Consider the following 19,737-nt stretch of genomic DNA (forward strand, 5'->3'; position numbering starts at 1 on the left):
ATGAGGGAAATTTATGCTTGAAATAAGGAAAACTTCTTGAAGAAGAGCTGGCATAAGTTTTGCATACATTATCTTATTTGATACTCATAGCACCCCTGTAATGCAGATGCTATTATTTTTGGCCTCCTTTTACAAATGAGTAGACTAATGTTCAGTGATTTCTCCAGAGACATAGAGCTGAAAGTGTCAGAATCAGGATCTGAACCAAGGTCTTCCTAACTCTGAGTCCAGCACTGTCTTTACCAAGCCAGGATGCCTCAGACAGACTCCCAAAATAGAATGGAATGTCTCTGCAGTGATAGCAAACCTTTTAGAGACCCTGTGTCCAAACTGCACCTTCATGATGCATGTGGACCGCCCCCTTTCCCCAAACAGGGGAGGGAGGAAGCACTCCCATTGGACTGCTGGGGGCAGAGGAGCGGGTGATGTGAAAAATGTCCTCATGTGAAGAGGGGAAAGGGAACAGCATCCTCTGGCACACATGCTATAAGTTCACCAGCACACTCGAGGGAGAGGTGGTAGTGGAGTCTTCCTCCATGGAGAGTTTAAAATAAGAACTAAATGACCAGTTTGGTAAGTAGATTCTTGATCAGATTGAGGTTGAACTAGCTGTCTGCTAACTTCCTGCCAAGCCTGAGATCCTATCTGCCTAGATTGTCTTTTGAGATTAGCTCCAAAGCAACTACTGCTTCTATGAGATATTGTTGTAATTCTTCTGGGTATCTGGTTGTTAGTTCCTTTGGATTCCTGAGGAAGTATAATGGACAGACCCTGGATTTAGAGGCAGAGGATATAATAAAAACTGATGTTTATTTCACTTTTTAAAAAACCCTAAGACCTTCTGTCTTTTAGCTGGAACTTGAAGGAAGTCAAGAAGCCAAGAGGAGAAATGAGAAGGCTTATCCAGACATTGAGAACAGGCAGCAATCTTGTCATAAATATTTCTGGGTCTCAGAAATTGAGGAGGGGTGGACCCGATCATCTCTAAAGCTCCTCTCTCCCAGGTCTAAATCTCTGATCTTATGAATTCTTAAAAAAAAAAAAACACCTTACTTTCTGTCTTAGAACAACTCTAAGATGGTAGGGCAAGAGCTATGCAAACGGGGTTAAGTGACTATTCCAGGTTTACCCAACTAGGAGGTTTCTGAGGCTAAATTTGAACCCAAGTCCTTTGACTTCAGACCAAGCATACACTATGCTACTTAGCCTCTCTATCCTATAAACTCTTAAAGATCATTTAAATACTAGCTCACAATTACACAACACTGTAATGTTTGCAAAGCACTCTACTCACTGGATGCAAATAAGATCCCTTTTCTTTTCTTTTTTTTTAATTTTAAACATTATTTTATTTGGTCATTTCCATACATTATTCACTGGAAACAAGATCCCTTTTCTTATCAGGCACATTTGTTATTCTCAGGAAACTGAGACTCAAAAAGGTTTAAGAGTCAGCATGATTTTGTGGATAGGACACTGGACTTATAATCAGGAGGAATCCAATTAAAATTCCACTTTAGAGACTTAATAATTATGTGTCCATGGACAGGTTACATAACTTTTCTGTGACTCTGTTTCCTTATCTGTAAAATGAAGGAACTAGGCACAATTATATCTAAGATCCTTTCCAGCTTAAAAGTCTATGATCCTATGAGATGCAATCCCTTTTGAAAGAAGGAATATTGATTGTATTTTAAGTCCTTTGCATATATTATCACATCTGATCATCACAGCAACTCTGAGAAATATGCTATTATTTTTCCCTTTTTACATATGAGGAAACTGAGGCTGAGAAGTTAAATAACCTGCCCAGGGTCACACAGCCTGATAAATCTCTGAGGCAGAATTCAAACACAGGCCTTTCTGGCTCACACACAAATCTGGCCTCAGACACTTCCTAGCTCGGTGACCCTGGGCAAGTCACTTGGCCCCAGATGTCTAGCCTTTATTGTTCTTCTGCCTTGGAACCAATACTTAGCTACTATGTTAAGCAATGATGAGGATACAAGAAAAACAAAAGACAGTCCTTGTTTTCAAAGAGCTCTGATACTAAGACAGAAGATAATGGTTTAAAAAAAACTCACTGCAAAATGATGCTTCCCGCTAGGCTGTTGGCCACACAATTCTTATCTGGTACAGGATCCTTGAAGTATATAAGAAGTCATAGTGTTTCCTGGCTCCTGTAACTAGTATTACCCAGCTAACTGGACTGACCCCAATACTCAACTGATTGATAACAAAGAGGCTCTCACTGTTTTATCTAAGGAGCACTCTTATAGCGCTGACCCAGCCAATATGGCTGTGACCAGCTTCCATGGCTACTAACACCTGTTCAAAGTAAGCCATCAGATATGAACGTTGGAAAACAGTCATGTGTTTTTTTTTTTATCAAAGGTACAAATATAAACGGGTGCTAAGCATGCACGAAGTGAGATTTGTCTGTGTTTAACAAAACCTCTACTGGTAAGCAAAGAGGCTCAGTAATGGGGAATCTAGGCTCAGTCAAATATCTTCCTCCATTGGGGAGAAGGGCTTTCATTCAATGAAACTTTATTAAACACGCCCCATGTATCTAGGCACTAGGGCTGCAAAGAGAAACATGAAACAGTTCCTGTCCTCAAGAAACTTACGTTCTATTGGAAAGAGATAATGTTTGCACAGATAAGTAACTTCAGAATATATACAAAGGACTGGGGTGGGACAGGAAGATGACACAAAAATTAAGAGAATCTGCGACTTTCGGAAGGAGGAAGCACTAGAGCTGAGCCTTCGAAAGAATGAGGGGTTCTTAGAGGAGAAAAGGGAAAGCATTCAGGCATGGTGGGACAGCCTAGGGAAAGACACAAAGATGGAAGATGTCATATTGTGTATGGAAAACGCCCAATATGTTGGGTTAGAATATAGTGTTCTAGGTAGAGAAGGAAGTGAAGCCTGGAGAGTTAGATCTGATTTTCCTTCTTTTTTAAGAAATAATTATACTTTATTTTAGCATTCATTTTTTGAAATTTCGAGTTCCCAATTCTTTCCTTCTCTCCAGTCATTGAAAAGACAAGCAATATGATGTCAATTCTACATGTGAAGTCATGCAAAACATATTTCCATATTGGCCATCTTGCCAAAAAAAAAAAAGAAAAAGCAAGAAAATTTAAGTGAAAAAAGTATGTTTCAGTCTGTCCCCAAGAGCTCACCGTTTCTCCCCCTAGGTGTAGAGGGCATTTTTTTTTAAAATGAATCTTTTGGAATGGTCTAGGATCACTGCTTTGATTAGCATCAGCTAAGTCTTTCACATTTGATCCTCATTACACTATTGTTGTTACTGTGTATAGTGTTTGGATCTGATTTTCAAGGGCTAAACAGAAGAGTTTTTTTTACCCTATTTTACTCTATAGGCATTAAGAAGTTATTGAAGACTTTTTTTTTAACTTTTTTTTCCCCACAGTTACATGATTCATATTGTCTCCCTCTCCTCATCCCTCCCTTCTCCTGGGACTGACAAGCAATTCCCCTGGGTTATACATATATATTTTTACTCAAACCCATTTCCATATTATTCATTTTTGTAAAAGAGCAATCTTATAAAACCAAAACCCCAAATCACATACCCATAGAAGCAACTGATAAATCACATGTTTTCTTCTGTGTTGCTACTCCTCCACTTCTCTCTCTAGATGTGAATAGATTCTTTCTCATAAGTCCCACAGAATTGTCTGGGATCATTGCATTGCTTTTGATAGCAAAGTCAATTACTTTTGACCATCCCACAATGTTAAAATTTCTGTGTATAATGTTCTCCTATTAACACTTAACTTTCTGTCTTGGAATCAATACTTTCTGTTGGTTCCAAGGCAGGAGAGCAGTAACGGCTAGGTAATGGGGGTTAAGTGACTTGCCCAGGGTCACACAGCATAGCAGTGCCTGATACCAGATTCCAGCCCAGTACCTCCTGTCTCTGGGTCTGGCTCTCAATCCACTGAGCTACCCACTGTCTCTGCTATTGAAGATTTTTGAGCAAGGATTTAGGAATATGCCAGGATCATGTATTTAGAGCTAGCGGGGACCTAATAGGTTATCTAGTATGTCCTTCTCATTTTACAGATGAAGAAATAGACTCAGGAAGGCTAACTCATTTGCCTAAGGTCAAAAAGGCAAAATCAGAATTTGAACCCAAGTCCCTTCACTCTAAATCTTGTACTTTTTTTTGCTATCACATTAATTACTTATCAATTTGGCACTAATCCAGAGAAAGGTTTAGAGAAAGGAGAAAATAGATTTGAAGGACCTATTGGGAGACTATTGGCAATAGTCCAGGTAAAGGTGACAAGGATGTAAATGCTGCCCACATTTGCTTCTATCTTCTACTTTTCTTTTGAAAATTTAATAAGTACCAAGTAAATGAAAATTTCCATTTGCATTTTAGAACAGGAAGAGAAGTTTAATTGTACATGGAAATTGGCATCTCTTGCTTTTTAAAAACATAGTATTATATAAATTCAATATGGAAACTTTAGAAGCTGTCCTGCTTATCTATGATTCTGTAGGGATCTCCTTTTGTTCTTTTCTCACTATAGGAAAGGAACCTGATCCTTAGTATTCTCTCGCACATTTAAAAGAAAAAAATTGTAACAAAAATGCATAATTGAGCTGAACAAATTTCTCCGTTGGTTATGGGCCTCTTTTTACAAAGTTCCTCTGCAAGCCCTCCCTCACTCCATATCTCTCTCATGGGAAGTTTCTTTGTAATCTCAGGACTCTGAACATGTCCTCCTCTCCCCTTCAGGACTACAAGTCGTCCTTTATATAGATGAAGAAGAATATAACCCCTTCCTGATATCATCAACTGGGGCTAAAGTTGTCATCCACAGGCAAGATGAATATCCCTTTATTGAAGACATAGGAACAGAGATTGAGACAGCCATGGCCACTTCAATAGGAATGCACCTGGTAAGTAATGACTGTTCCACGCTCCAAGGTATATCCTAGAGAAATAAAAATTGCAGAGTCCAGGCTATCAATCAATTACCCCAAAGAGGATTAAGTAATTTTTCCAAAGTGCCACTGATTGCAAATACCAGGACTGAAAGTCAAGCCCAAACCACTGGACTCTTAAGCCCAGTGCTCTCTATTGGGTCACAGCTGCATACATCTATACGTATGATCTCTGTGGACAGGACAGTCAAAGATGGATTGGGTACAGGGCTATTTTGTCCAGTTTCTTATTATAGGACTGGGAGTGCAAAGTTAGGCTTGAATATAAAGATTTGGGAATCATCAACTAATAACTTATAAAAAACCCTAGGGGTATTAAATGGACAGAACCAAGGGGAGAACCTGTACCCATACTTTTTTTTTTATTTGACCTTCTATCTTAGAATTGATACTGCATATCAGTTCTAAGGCAGAAGAGCAGTAAGGACTAGCAACTGGAGTTAAATGACTTCTCCAGGAAGGACAGTTAGGAAATGTTGGAAGCCAAATCGTACCCATCCTTCTTGACCTCTTTGTAGCCTTTAACATTTTAAATTATCCTCTTCTCATTGATAACTCTCTTCACTTTAGTTTTTTTTTGGGGGGGGGGTGGGGGGAGGTTGAGAGAGAGAGAGAGAGAGAGAGAGAGAGAGAGAGAGATTGTTCTCTCTTGATTCTCCTGCTTGATCTGACCACTTTATTTCTATTTTTGCTGAATCTTCATCTAGGCCATGCCCACTAAACAATCATTCTCCCAAAACTCTGTTCTGAGCCATTTTTTCGTCTCTCCTCATACTATTTCACTGAGTGATCTCAGTTCTTGTGAATTCAATTGTCAACTTCAAGCAGATGATTCTCAGATCTATGTATCTAGTCCTAAACTCTCTCCTGACTTCAAGTCTCTCATCTCTCAGAAGTCTAGGGGCAGCTAGGTGGCTTCATGGATAGAGAGCCAGGCCCAAATCTGGCCTCAAACACTTTCTAGCTATGTAACCGTGGACAAGTCACTTAATTCCAATTGTCTAGCCCTTGCCACTCTTCTGTCTTGAAACCAATACTTATTATTGATTCTAAGACAGAAAATAAGAGCTTTAAGAAGGAAAAGAATAATAAGGACTTAATGTGAGAACAGAAGTAGGATTCTGGGAAATGAAGTCCAGGGTACAAAATTCTAATTACACACACATCCTTGACTCTTCATGCTCTCTCACTCTCACATCCAATCTGTTTTCAAGTCCTGTCAGTTTTACTTTCATAACATCTCTTACATATATGCATGCCCCCTTTCTCTTCTCTAATAGTACACCTCGTGCTAGTCCTCATCACCTAACACTTGACTATTTCAATAGCCTGTTGGTTGGTCTCTCTGTCTTTCCTCATGCCAATCCATTCTCCATTCAGTTGTCAAACTGTTCTTCCTAAGTACAATTCTGCCAATGTCACCCCACCACCACCACCCCCCCCCCCCCGCCATTAATAAACTCCAATGGCTCCTTACTATTACTTCCAGGATCAAATCTAAAATCCTTTTCTTGGCTTTTACAGCCATTCACAACCTTTCCCTTTATTTTCTTTCCAGACTTCTTATACTTTATATCCCTCTCTCTCCTGAGTAGTCTGGGATCCAGTGGCACTGGCTTCCTAGCTGATTGTCCTCCATTCCTAGAATTCTCTCCCTTCTCATTGCTGCCTCCTGACTTCCTTCAATTTTCAGCTAAAATCCCACCTTTAATAAGAAGCCTTTCCCAGTCCCTCTTAGTGCTAAATTTATGCCTTTCCTTCATTGGTTGTCTCCAAGTTATCTCATATCTAGCTTGTTTGTACATAGTTGTTTTCATGTTGTCTCCTCCTTTAGCCTGTGAGCTCCTTGAGAACAGACATCCTTTGTCTTTCTTTGTATTCCTTGAGCTTATAGTGCCTGATGCACCAGGGCTTGGTGACTAGTCAGTTACCAGGGACTGGGAGGAATAGGAAGAGAGATGAAACAAGACAGACCAACCCTTCAGTCAAGCAACTCTTGGAGAGTCAACTTTCCCTAGGCCAGGAGACCTTGGTCATTTTGGGGTCATGGAGCCCTTTGTCACTTTGGTGAAGCCTTTGGACCCTTTCTCAAAATAACATTTTTAAATGCATAAAATAATACATATAATTACAAAGGAAACCAATCATATTGAAATTTAGTTATCAAAATATTTTAGTGATTGCTCTATGAACTAAAACTATGATGTGCTTGGACACTTCTGCCTGAAGAAGCCTGGAGAAATTTATGATGACTTGCAAGGTGGGCTCATGCTCACAGGCTTTTTAGGCTGGGCTCAGCCACATACAATATAGCACCCAGAATCAGGTCCAAGGGGCCCAAAGTCCTTTCTTTATCATACAGACATACAACCTTCCTACCCCTGCCAAGCCTGAGAGGCAATAATACTGACCTCTGGCCCAAAGCTAAGAAACTCAATCTGGTTCTTTTACAGTGGAGCCCCTATTCTCCTAAACCAATGTCTCAGATTCCTCCCAAAACAGCAGCTGAGGGATCAGACCTCATAAAGCAAGATCATGAACCCCAGGTCAAGAATGCCATAAAAGAGTCACCATAATAATCATTAGGTCAAATTGTATTGGGTTCTGAAATACTAAAATGATTGGCAAGTAAGTACTCAGACTCACTGATTGGCCATGTTGGGAGTGTCCCAGAAGCAGTCTGTTTGAGGCAGAGGTTGTTATTGCTCTGTGGGACCCCAGGCTAATCTCAAAGAATAGATCCAGTCATGAGATCCAGGATCAAGACCTGACTGGGATTCTATAGCTTACTATCTCCCAGCCTAGAGCCTTCCACGCGTCTGCCATTCTTGTGGAGTTTCTCTTCTTATGAGCTCCTGATTCTGCCAGGGTTGGCTCCTCATTTATTCTGCTCGTATACCACCTAGTTACTCAGGTAGCCTCTGGGCGATCTTTATACTCTGGACTTTTCCTCTTCAAATTAGTTATCTCCAATGTCATTGAGAATACTGGGTCTTAGTGTCAAAGCAGAGTTCTGTTTCTCTTGGATGCCCACAAAAGGCTACTCTATAACTTACCAAAAGGAACCCCACATAAATGCACTTCTAGCATTTACTACCTGTTGAGTTTCAGTTTCCTGGGCCGTAAAAAGAAGGGGTTATACTATTGATGCCCCCTGAAGCCCCTTCTAGCAGTAACTCTATAATCCTAGAAGAGCTAATTGAGTTCAGAGCATTCTGGGTCCTTCTACACATGCAAACATGGCCAGGGAATTCTTTCTGCCTCCTCAGAGAAATCAAACCCCTCACTGTGTTAGATAAAAGGGTACAGTAAATGGAGAGGAACTACTCCTCCCCTCCCCACTCAGGGTGATTTAAGCCCAAGATGCCAGGGCAGAAGACAGTAGTGAAACATGTGGGAATCTAATTCCTGAAATTCTTTTTAGGCCATCTAAGCATCATAACCGTGTCAGTGGTTGTCTGGGTGATTTTAACTGCTTGACAAGTTGGGGCTTCTGGGCCCAAAAAACCACACACACCCCAAATGGTCACTACATACCTAATGTGAGCTTCCTGCCCAGCCAGGAAACATGACCCAAGCAGTCCTGGAATCATGAGGTCTGATAACTATCTCTTCAAAGCCCAGGGTTGTTTTGTTGATCAGATAGCCAAGAAATGAAAAATAATTCAAAATAGATTGCCCAGAACGAGACAGCTTGGCAGCCAGGTTCTCAAAGCCAGACCAATACTTGGGCAGCTCCAACCAGTACATTCTGAATGAAGCTTGACTCAGGCTTGTCAACCTGATAAGTGAGAACAACTTTTCCATGAAACCCAGAGATACTGTCTAATGCTACAGGAATAACTAACCGGCTCAGAGCTGCCGCTATTATGTAAAAGACATAGTACACCTCTGCCTAGAGAAGCTTGGAGAAACTTATGATGACTTCCAAGGTGAGCTCACCCAAGGGCTATATCTATAGGCTGAGCTCAGTCACACAAAATGGCGCCCAGAATAAGACAAGGGAATAGTTGCCCAATGGGTCCAAAGTTCTTTCCCTGCCATATAGACATACATCCCTCCCTCACCACCATAATTTTCTAGGGGTGCTACTAACAATATTTGCCTAAGAGGTAATAATAATACTGACCCCTGTCCCAAAGCTAGGAAACTCAATCTTGTTTTTTTACAATGGAGATCGTACTCTCCTAAGCCAAGGAAGCCAAGCTCCCCATGGCACTTGATGAAATCACTCAAGGCCTCAGACTCCTCCAAAAACCAGAAGTCTGAGAGAACAGACTTCATAAAGCCTCTCTGAGCCTCCAGGGAGGAAACTGAAAGAAATCCCAGCACTCAGTAACTTAAATGGGCTGAGGTCTAAAATGGCCTCAATTTAGCCACCTTTCTTCTAGCCCACTGTGGCATTTATGGTTATCACCACAGGATTCACTTGGTAAATCCAAGGCTCAAGAGGCTGATGACTTACTTCCTTCTAAGTGCTTGACAAGTAGGTCACCCTGCTAGCAGACTGTCATCTTGTGGTTAGACAAGCTGGTTTTCCATAGGTGTGGTTATTGAAGAGAGATTAATTCAATTCAATTCCATTTATTCAAACAAACATTTATTTAAAGACTTACTTCAAAGTCTATGCCAGCCACTTGGAAGAGCAACAAAAATAAACAAAGCATATTCTCTGCCCCTCAAGAGAGTTTTATAATTGAGAGAGTGATATAATAGAAAGAGACCATGGTTGGAAAGGGCCTTTGAGGGCCAAAGGATGATCAGGAAAAGTTATTTCTCATTATTCCAGTTCCATTTTTCAGAGATTTAGAGTTGAAGTGGGCCTATAACTACCACCACCCCCATTTCACAGATGGTGAAACTCAGGCCCAAAGAAAATGACTTACCCAAGGTCACATAAAATATGGAGCTAAACTTTTAACACAGAGTCTCTGACTTCAAATGCTGACTTTCCATTGTGTACCACAAAACCTGCCATCTTCACTTTGTTTAATCACTTAAGTCATTGCTTCTCTGGGGCTAGGATGGAAACTGCACTATAGGATGAGTTGAGTTTCATCTCAGTTTGTTCTTTTGGGGTTTCAGACAGAATCCTTCAAGCTGAGTGATCCGTATAGCCAGTGCACAAAGGATGGCAGTGATGTCTCTGTAAAGAGTATCTACAATGCGACCTATTCTCTCCAGGTACTAGGCTTGGGCTGGCAGGACTGGAATTTCCATCTCCCAAGAAGTATGAGCACCCAGTGGGGAGATGACCTTACCCAGGAGTCAAGGTCATATCTTGACTGGGGAAATTCCACCTTATAGTCAGTTGGTTGGGGGGAAGGGTGTGGAAATAGGGGTCAGAGGGTCAAAAATGGTGGTAATAATCCCTGATATTATCTAATCACCAGCAAGACCTTGAGTACATTGCCACTGGCTAATACCAGTTTTTCCTCCATGTCATCTGTGACTGGATCTTAATTGATAAAGTTTTTCCTGGAACACCATGTTAAGAAAAGAAGGCCTCTTTTCCTAGATATGAACCCTGTTGCCTAGATTCTGGAAGATAACATCTAAGATTTCCCACAGTGTCCATGAAAATCTCTTCATAAGGGAAAGGAGGCTAGCAAGCAACTTCAGTCAAGGCCACCTCCAAGATGGAGAGTTGGCCAGAACTGAGGCCATGGAAGAAGGGATGGGAAGGATTCATCAGCTTCTCTTCTTTCAGATATGTCTTCATTCCTGTTTCCAGCGACATATGGCGGAGAAGTGCCAATGTGCCCAGTATAGTCAGCCCGCACCAAAAAATGTCTCATACTGCAATTACCAGAAACACCCAAACTGGAGTGAGTTGTCAACCATTGCCAGGAGACCAGAGACTTTTATCATTTAAATCATTTTTAGGGTGGGGGAAAGCATAGTGGCAAGATGTCATTTGAATTTGACTTTTAAGAAGAGTTTCTGAATTTAAAGATCAAGTAGAAATGATAAATTTTCAGGAAGGATTTTACATTTTAAAGTGGAGAGAGATCCAATAAACAAGAAGCATTTGTTTCCTAGAAATTAGAGTGATGTGAAAAAAGAATCAGGGAGTCTTAGCATTGGAAGGAACCTTATAGATCTTCAATTTTGAGCCAGAAGTAGCCTTAGAAGGCACTTAGGTCAACTCCTTTATTTTCCAGATGAGGAAACTGAGACTGTCCAGTTCAGGAATCCCTTCTATAACAGCCCTGCAGAAAGTCATTTCTTCACTCTGCAGTGTGAAGAGGGCTAGTTTGGGAGTCTGAAAGCCTGGGTGTCTAGCTCTATATCTGCCACTCCCAAGCTGTACCCACTTTATTTCCCTGGGCCTCAGTGTCCTGATGTGCAAAATCAGAGAGATGGTCTAGTTGACCTTTAAATGTCCCTTTCACCTCCTAAACTGAACCTTCTTCCCTATCTACACCTTTAGATTTCTCTCTGAAATAAATGGTAATGATGGATAAGGGATCAGGGGCAGAGGATGGGATGAGGTGGTTGGCTAATCAAAGTCAATAGAATGGAAGGTGAATTCCCTCTGGCTGCCCCTCTAGGTTTTGACACAATAGACGTCACAGAGAAACAATAAAGTTCAGTGGAGAGAGTGCTGGATTTGAAGTCTGAGAACCTAGGTTCAAGTCCCAATCCCAATCACTCACTACTGATGTGACTTTAAATAATATGTCTTCATCCTTCTGGATCTCTCTCATTTTCCTTATCTGTAAAATGAAGGGGCTGGATTAGAAGAGCTATAAAATTAATTTTACATGGGTTGTGGAGGGAAAGAGGACCAAAGTAACAGTGAGACAATAAATGAGCATAACCAGGGGGTGACAGGGGACTTCTGGGGTATCTCCTGCTCAACCTCATATTCTTCCCTCCACAGTGTATTGCTACTATAAGCTGCATCAGGCGTTTGTCCAAGAAGAGCTCGGCTGCCAGGCCGTCTGTCGGGAACCTTGCAAGTAAGTGTCACCTCACGTAGGTGAAGTAGAGACCACATTGGACCTGGTTCAACTATAAAACTCACCTTGTCTTCTTTTCTCCATAGCTTTAAGGAATGGTCTTTGACCACCAGTCTGGCACAATGGCCATCTGACATTTCAGAGGTAAGTTTCCTGCTTTGAGTGCCAATGTGGAAAAACCTTGGGGCCCCACTACTCTATAGGTTGCCTGTGATCCAGGGGAGAAAGCCATAGAGATAGGGGAAGCAAAAAACCATCCTTTACCTCCCTCCCTTCCCTGAAAAAAGGCAGCCTTTCTTTAAAAAAAAATTATTTAAACTTTGAAATGAGTATTTCCATATGGAAGTATATATTTGTATGTGTACATATATGATTGGAACAGAAGGAAGGATTGTATGAATTTATGTAGCATATTTTTTTAAAGTATATAATAATTTCAACTTGTAACTTTCAAAACTATCCTGCTTGTCTGTGACTCCTGACCTTTCTTCAGTTCTTTTCTCGTTTTCTTTTTTGGAATTCTATCTCCTCCCTCTTTCCCCCACCTGATTTAAAAGAAAAAAATTTTTCTTAATTCTTGTAGCAAATAAACATAGTGAAGCAAAATCAATTCCTACCTTGATCATGTCCAAAAATGCCTCATTCCAGAGGCAACCTTTCTAAGTCCTGGACCAGTCATGAGGAGGGAGAGCTCCATCCCTTTCCTTTGCTTCTCCACCAGTAAAAGCCAAGTTCTTCCAGGTGGATGGGATACATCACTGAGGATAAATCTTAGGTAGATAAATCTCTCCATGAATGCTCATGCACATATGTTCTTTCTCCCTTAGAAGTGGATGTTGGATGTTCTCACATGGGACAAAGGCCAGAAAGAAAACAAAAGGTTAAACAAGTAAGTTTCTCTCCATTCTTAGTCCCTTTTTCTTCTTCCTTGCTCTACTCACTCCTAACCAGAAAAGATTCCTTTCATTCCTAGGGAGAAGCCCCCATTCCATGCCATTTCCCTTTTTTAACTCCTGTCCCTAGAACTATGGTTCCCACCTTCTTTTTGGAAACCCCTCTTTCCTCTGGGAAGACTTTTAAAGACAAGTTGTAAAGGCTAAGATGCTCATGCCCTGACCCTAGGAGGATCTTTCCAAGATGGAAGGCTGCTTAGAAAGGAAAATAACAAAGGAGACAAGGGAATATCTTCTTTTTTTCAGAGTCCTCTTAATCATGATTCCCAGGCTCACTGCTGAGGTCCATAGGAAGTCCAGGCATCACCCAGATAGGGTGGGGATTCCAATAAGAATGGACTAGGGGCCAGGATCTGGATGCCTAACTGTATCATGTCCTGATGTTGGCTCACTCCAGATGGTTTTATGTTTGTTTCCTTTCAGGACAGACCTAGCCAAACTCTTGATTTTCTACAAGGATCTGAACCAGAGATCTATCATAGAGAGTCCTGCCAACAGCGTAAGTGATGCTTTCCCAGAAATGGGCTCTGCTCCCCAGAATCAAGGACCAGGGAAATGGAAGTTCAAAAGTACAGAGACACAAATAGGCCCTGATTGAGTTAGGAGGGGAGGTACTCTGTTTTCATGTTTAGGGTAAGGGTGGGATCATCTAACAATGGGAGGGCACAATCACATGGGAAAGGCATCTGAGACCTCAGCCACCTGCAGCCTTCTTTCCAGAGATCTTTGACCAATCTGTTTCTTGCTTCCCTCCCAGTGCTAGCCTGCCAGTCAGGAGTAGAAGCTTAGGAGCAAGGTGGCATGGCATAAAGGAGAGAGCACTCAAAGTAGAATCAGGAAGATCAGAGTTCAAATCCCACCAAAGAAACTTTCTGGCTATGAAACCCTGGGGTTAGTCATTAAACCTCTCACTGAGGGCTAATAACAGTTCCTACCTCCCAGGATTGTTATGAGGACTAAATGATATGTTTGTAAAGCACTTTACAATTCTTAGTGCTATATAAATGCTAGTTGCTATTTTTATTTTTATTGTTAACAGCAAAATTAATTCCTACTACAAGAATTTCCTTTTTAATTTTTTTCTACTGAGGAGACATGAAAGGGACAGAAAATAGATGCTTATTAATCTAAAAAATAAAAATAAAACAAACCAGAGTAAAGAAATAGCCTCCTCACTGAGAGGGGGATCCTATCCCCCATTCCTCTCACTTTCCATCTATACAAAAAGAAATCAGGTGACCCACCCAATGGCCAGACCATATAGTCTTTTGGGAAAAGAACACTTGAGCCGGCAGGTATATTCCCATGTCCTCAGCCCCTCTGTGTGTTAGGGAGACAACTCCAAGTGGTCATGGGTGAAAAGAGAGCTTCATTGTACAGCTTTCTTCCAATGCATTCAGAAGTCTGGCCAACTATATCCTGATAGTATAGAACTGACACACCACCCACTCCTATTTGTTTAAGGTTGGGGGGACTCCACATATTCCAGGGCCAAATCGTAGCTCCAAGTTTAGCAGTGAGGAAGCTTCTGATGGATTTGCCTGTTACTGGAGTCTCAGGTTCTGGGTTAGAGCAAAACAATCCCTTTTCTACTCCCTAGGATGCTATCTTCCCCATTCATGATTTTCTATCCCCTGCCTCAGAGCCTTACCCAGACTGCCGTGCACATTCTCTGTTCTCATTCTCTCTCCTCATTCAGAAAACCCAAGTGCCTTCTTGGCTAACTTCGCAAGTGCTACCTTTTTCTAGGGACTTTACATGATTGCCCCAGTTGTTAGCCTTCTCCTCACATTCAATTTGCATTTACTTTTCTGTATACATGTTGCATGTCCTCCATTGATTGTAAAGTCTTTGAAGGTAGAAAATCTCTTGTTTTTGTATTGTGTCATGCCTAGCACATGTGTGACCTGTGATTTCACTGATACAGAAAGCTTCAGTATAAGGCCTTCAACCAGTGGAGGCCAATACCTTCTTGGCAATTCATAGTCTTAATAGAGTTGCCTAGAGCACTAGGAAGTTAAGTGACCTTCCCAGGGTCATTCAAGCATTATGTATCAGAGGTAGGCTTTGAACTTAAATCTTGGCTCTGAGGCCAGCTTTCATCCCAAGAAACTTCTTGGCATACAGTAGATATTTAATAAATGCTCATCAATTAATTGAATGCTGCTTAATACTTTTTTGCAGATTGAGCTACTGTTGTCTAACTTTGGTGGTCAACTGGGTCTATGGATGAGTTGCTCAGTGGTCTGTGTCATTGAGATTATTGAGGTCTTCTTCATTGATTCTCTCTCCATCATTGCCCGGCGCTGCTGGCAGAAGACCAAGAAATGGTGGGCCCAAAGGAAGACCCAGGGCCAGTCATCCTCTGAGAACCCCGAAGGCCGCACTGGCTGTGACAACCCAACTTGTGTTCTTGATGATGACCTCCCTACCTTCAATACAGCTCTGCAGCTGCCACAGGCCCCGGGGGGCCACATGCCTGGGACTCCACCACCCAAGTATAATACTCTACGTATTGACAGGACCTTTTCTAACCAACCTGAAGACACTCTAGACCCAGAAAAGCCCTGAGGTTAGAAAGTCCCTATCCTTCTGCTAGTACCTAGAAGAAAGGAGGAGTCAGAGTTACTATCTATGGACAGCTAGATCAGCGTGTGCTCTGGGCACTGTCCCTCCAATTAGGGCCAGACCTCCCTGCTTTTGGTCTGAGGTTTTAATTCTGCCCCTGGAACCTGTCCGGCAGACACATCCAGGAACAAAACCCCTGTACCCAAGAAGAATGCTATTGAACATTTTTCTGAAATGTTAACAAAGACTCATTTTTGCAAAGAACTGGTACCAATGGGCCCAGGCCCCAGGCAAGGGCTCCTAACTAAAGGCTTACAGCTACCCAAGAGGAGTTGTCCTTCAACCCATTGCTACTGACAAATGCCTCATTTCTCTCATAGCTGAGGAAACAAGAGAAAGATCCAGGACCAGAGCTTCCACATATCTGGGGATTTTTGCTAAGGGGCAAATTTAACCTTGGTATGGGGGGAACCTCCACAGTTAGAGCTACCCCCAAGTGAAGCAGACTGCCTTGAAAGGTTGTGGGTTCTCCCTCAGCAGAGGCCTTCAAGCAAATGCTCAAAGACCATTTGGGTACATTGGAGAGGGAATCCTTTTCCAGGTATGGATTGGTCAGGGCAGTCAATGAGGTCCATTCCAATCATGAACTTTCTATAAGTCAGGAAGCAAGGAAGTATTCTGTAAGAGTCTGGCAAATAAAGGCAAGGTGACAAGATCTAAAAATCATTGCACTGAAGTACGTGACTGCAGAGACTGAGACAAGAAGGCAAGCCCTGAGAAAGGGCTGAACCCCACTCATTCTCAAAAGAGTATCGCTGGGGTTAAAAAGAGAACCTTCCCTCTTGGCTGGGCTGGCCATGTAAGATACTGCACCCTGGAAGCCTCCATAGCATAGAAAGGTGTTCCTGGTCTATGACTGATGCTGCTTTTAAAGTGAATTATTTAAAACTGTAACCTGGAAATTCTGACTAAATGAGATTTCTATTTTTTAATAAATTTCATTGTGTTTTTTTTTTTAATTGATGGGTTTGTGAGAGTTTCTTCCATGATTCAACATTAGGTATATTGAGCAAAAAATAAGAATTTTGAAAAAAAATTCGTAAACATTCAGTCCCTATAAACACCAAATGAAACAGTAGATGAGAAGCATCCCAAAGTAAGGAAGGCAGCTTCCATGGAGAAACATGTCAAGATGCTTTGCATCTTGGCTTCCATTGGTATTATAATGGAAACAGCACTGGATTTAGGGGAAGAAGACCTGGGTTCAAATCTAACCTCTGCCACTTGCTACCGGTATGACCATGAGAAAGTCATTCATTTGTGTGTGACTCAATTTTCTTTTCTATAAAATATAGGATTTCGATTAGATGGTCCCTTCTAACTCTAAACCTATGATCTTTCCATGTCAAGGCTAATTCAGGCATCTGCTTTAACCAGATAACCACTAGCAAAAATAGTGTCTCCCTGCTCATCTCATTCTCCCATTCTGTAGCAGGAATGAAAATGTTATAAGCTAGCAAATACCTTTTGTGTGTAAGACACCACAATGACACCAAGAGATAGGGAGCTAGGCTTGGAAAGCTGCCTTCAGAAAGTACTTTTAAAATAAATAAATGGGGGGAAGCTGGGTAGCTCAGTGGATTGAGAGTCAGGCCTAGAGACGGGAGGTCCTAGGTTCAGATCTGGCCTCAGACACTTCCCAGCTATGTGACCCTGGGCAAGTCACTTGACCCCCATTGCCTAGCCCTTACCACTCTTCTGCCTTGGAGCCAATGCACAGTATTGACTCAAAGACAGAAGGTGAGGGTTTTTATAAAATTAAATTTTAAATTAAAAAAAAAAGAATAAATAAATGACAAGGAATAAGGATTCCTAGGCTAATGTAAATTGGGTTTTGGGGCCACAATGAATAGAACCAGATATTGCTAAGCATCATGGACCTTCAGAATGTCTGATTCTGGGAGGAGGGCTTGAGGAAGAGTCAAACATCTTTCAGTAAACAGGGTCCTCTGACCATATTCTGCTTTTGACCATTACATTGGCAACTCCCCATTCTGCTCTATCCAATGTCTGAAGCTGTGTTTTCATGACATAGAAAAGCAATAGCCTGGTTGCCATTTTTGTAACAGAAGAGGAGCTATAATATTGCCCAGATGCAGCTCCAGAATGGGAAGCCTTTCTGACAGCTGCCCCTCCCTGGTAGACAGGTGCCAAATCAACAGTCATCTGTACACTAGCAGCTATCTCCCACACTAACAACCATTCCCATATGAGCCAACAGCCCCTTCCCATCATATACAGAGATGATGATGATCATTCCACTGGGTCTGGAGCTTTCCTTGTTTGTGAGTTACACTAAGGTGCAGTGCCTACTTAAAGGATTCTTGACCAATAGCTGTTTGCTCATGAGCAAGAAAGGGGGTAGAGGTGGGAGGAGGGAGGGGACTATCTCAGTGGCACTTTTCTTCCTAGATATATTCAGGGTATTTTCCAAACAATCCAGGGAGAGACATAAAGACCAAGCCTGAAACTTGAGAATTAAGAAACTGGGGCTCTTGGCTACTCTTTTTTGGTTTGTTTTTTAAACTTCTTAAAAACTACATATAGAAACAATTTTTGATGATCTTTTTCTGACATTTTGTGATTCAGATTCTCTCCCTCTCTCCCATTCTCCCTTCTTCCCCCAGGTAGTAAACAACCTGATATAGATTATATCAGTGCTTTCAGGTAATGCCTATTTTCATATTCCCCATAACATGACAAAAGACATATGTCACACATACAATAAAAAATCAAGATGAAAATCAAGTGGAAGATGCCATGTTTTGATCTGCACTCAGAACGCAACAGTTTGTTCTTTGGCTTTCTGTGCCATTTTTATCATGAGTCCTTTGTGGATGCTTTGCTGATAATAGTTTAGTCCTTCACAGTTAATCATCTTACAATATTTCTGTTGTTGTATAGTGTTCTCCTCACTTCACTTTGCATCAGTTGATACATGTTTCCAGATTTTTCTGAATTCTTCCTGTTTCAGCATTTCTTTTGGCACAATAGTATTCCATTACACCATATACCACAACTTGTTCAGTCGTTCCCCAATTGATGGACACCCTCTCCGTTTTTAGTTCTTTACCACTACCAAAAAAAACTGCTAAAAACTATTTTTGAACAAGTAGGTTCTTTTCCCTTATCTCTGATCTCTTCAGGATACAGATTCAATAATGGTACTGCTGAGTCAAAGGATATGTATAGTTTTGTGGCCCTTTGAGAATAGTTCCATTTGTGCTCCAGAAGGGTTAAATCAATCTGGGCCACTCTTAAGAATGTTGGGGCAACTAGTTGATTCAGTAGATTGAGAGCCAGACCCAAAGATGGGAGATCCTGGGTTCAAATATGACCTTAAAAACTCCCTAGTTGTGTGACCCTGGGCAAGTCACTTGACCCCCATTGCCTAGCCCTTACCACTTGTCTTCCTTGGAACCAATACACAGTATTGATTCCAAGACAGAAGGTAAAGGTTTTTTTTAAAGAGTAATATTGGGATAGGGCAGGAGTGACAAAGGATAAAACATTCAGAAATACTTCTAGATTTGTAGCTAGAGAATTGGTGTTTGAATCCTAGACTTTTTACTTACTACCTGGACAACCTCTTTAGGCTTCAGGTTATGAATGATAATAATAATGTGTATAACTTTAAGGATTCCAAAATGCTTGGAGTTATTTTATTTGAGTCTGACAAAACAATCCTGTGAAGCAAGTGCTGTTATTATACCCATTCTACTAATGAGGAAACAGGTTGTGTCTTGTTCGGAGTCACATAGCTAATAAATGACATGGGTAAGATTTGAACTCAGGTCTTCATGACTCTCCGCCTAGCTGTTAAAGTTACTTCATCTGTAAAATGAAAGGGTTGAACTAAATGACGTCTAAGGCCCCTTACAGCTCTAAATATATGATTCTTGAGGTTCAATTCCCCAAATCTGGAAGAAACATGGTCTTTTCTGGTGCTTATAACTAGGAATATAATCTCCATATCCAAGTCAAAATGACTCTAATTTATAAATTGCCTGGGTCTTCCCTACCACCAAAATCTCTTCCTGAGACTTCCAGGCTGGAAACAGGATTAACACACAGTAGTTAGTCTCAGCTGATACTCTTCATTAACCCTAATTTCCTCTAGCATTTACCAAGTCAAATCGATCTTATGAATCTGTTTTGTTGATTTGTGCTATTGCCAAACCATATTGACCTCAATTTCCATCCTG

The 19,737-nt window shown here is 41.3% G+C and overlaps 1 protein-coding gene across 1 annotated transcript in view; it reads left to right on the forward strand.

Moving 5' to 3' along the window:
- The window catches only part of SCNN1G (sodium channel epithelial 1 subunit gamma), a 28,486-nt gene extending 11,999 nt beyond the window's left edge, over nt 1-16,487 (forward strand). The window contains exons 6-13 of the mRNA XM_001367707.3: nt 4,778-4,941; nt 10,072-10,170; nt 10,697-10,814; nt 11,873-11,951; nt 12,038-12,095; nt 12,779-12,840; nt 13,328-13,403; nt 15,089-16,487. Of these exons, the coding sequence (XP_001367744.2) occupies nt 4,778-4,941; nt 10,072-10,170; nt 10,697-10,814; nt 11,873-11,951; nt 12,038-12,095; nt 12,779-12,840; nt 13,328-13,403; nt 15,089-15,475 (1,043 nt within the window). The 3' untranslated portion in view covers nt 15,476-16,487. The remainder of the gene's footprint in view (nt 1-4,777; nt 4,942-10,071; nt 10,171-10,696; nt 10,815-11,872; nt 11,952-12,037; nt 12,096-12,778; nt 12,841-13,327; nt 13,404-15,088) is intronic.
- Nucleotides 16,488-19,737: the final 3,250 nt, after the last annotated feature.

The sequence above is a fragment of the Monodelphis domestica genome, chromosome 7, assembly GCF_027887165.1.
Source record: "Monodelphis domestica isolate mMonDom1 chromosome 7, mMonDom1.pri, whole genome shotgun sequence".
Taxonomy (NCBI): domain Eukaryota; kingdom Metazoa; phylum Chordata; class Mammalia; order Didelphimorphia; family Didelphidae; genus Monodelphis; species Monodelphis domestica.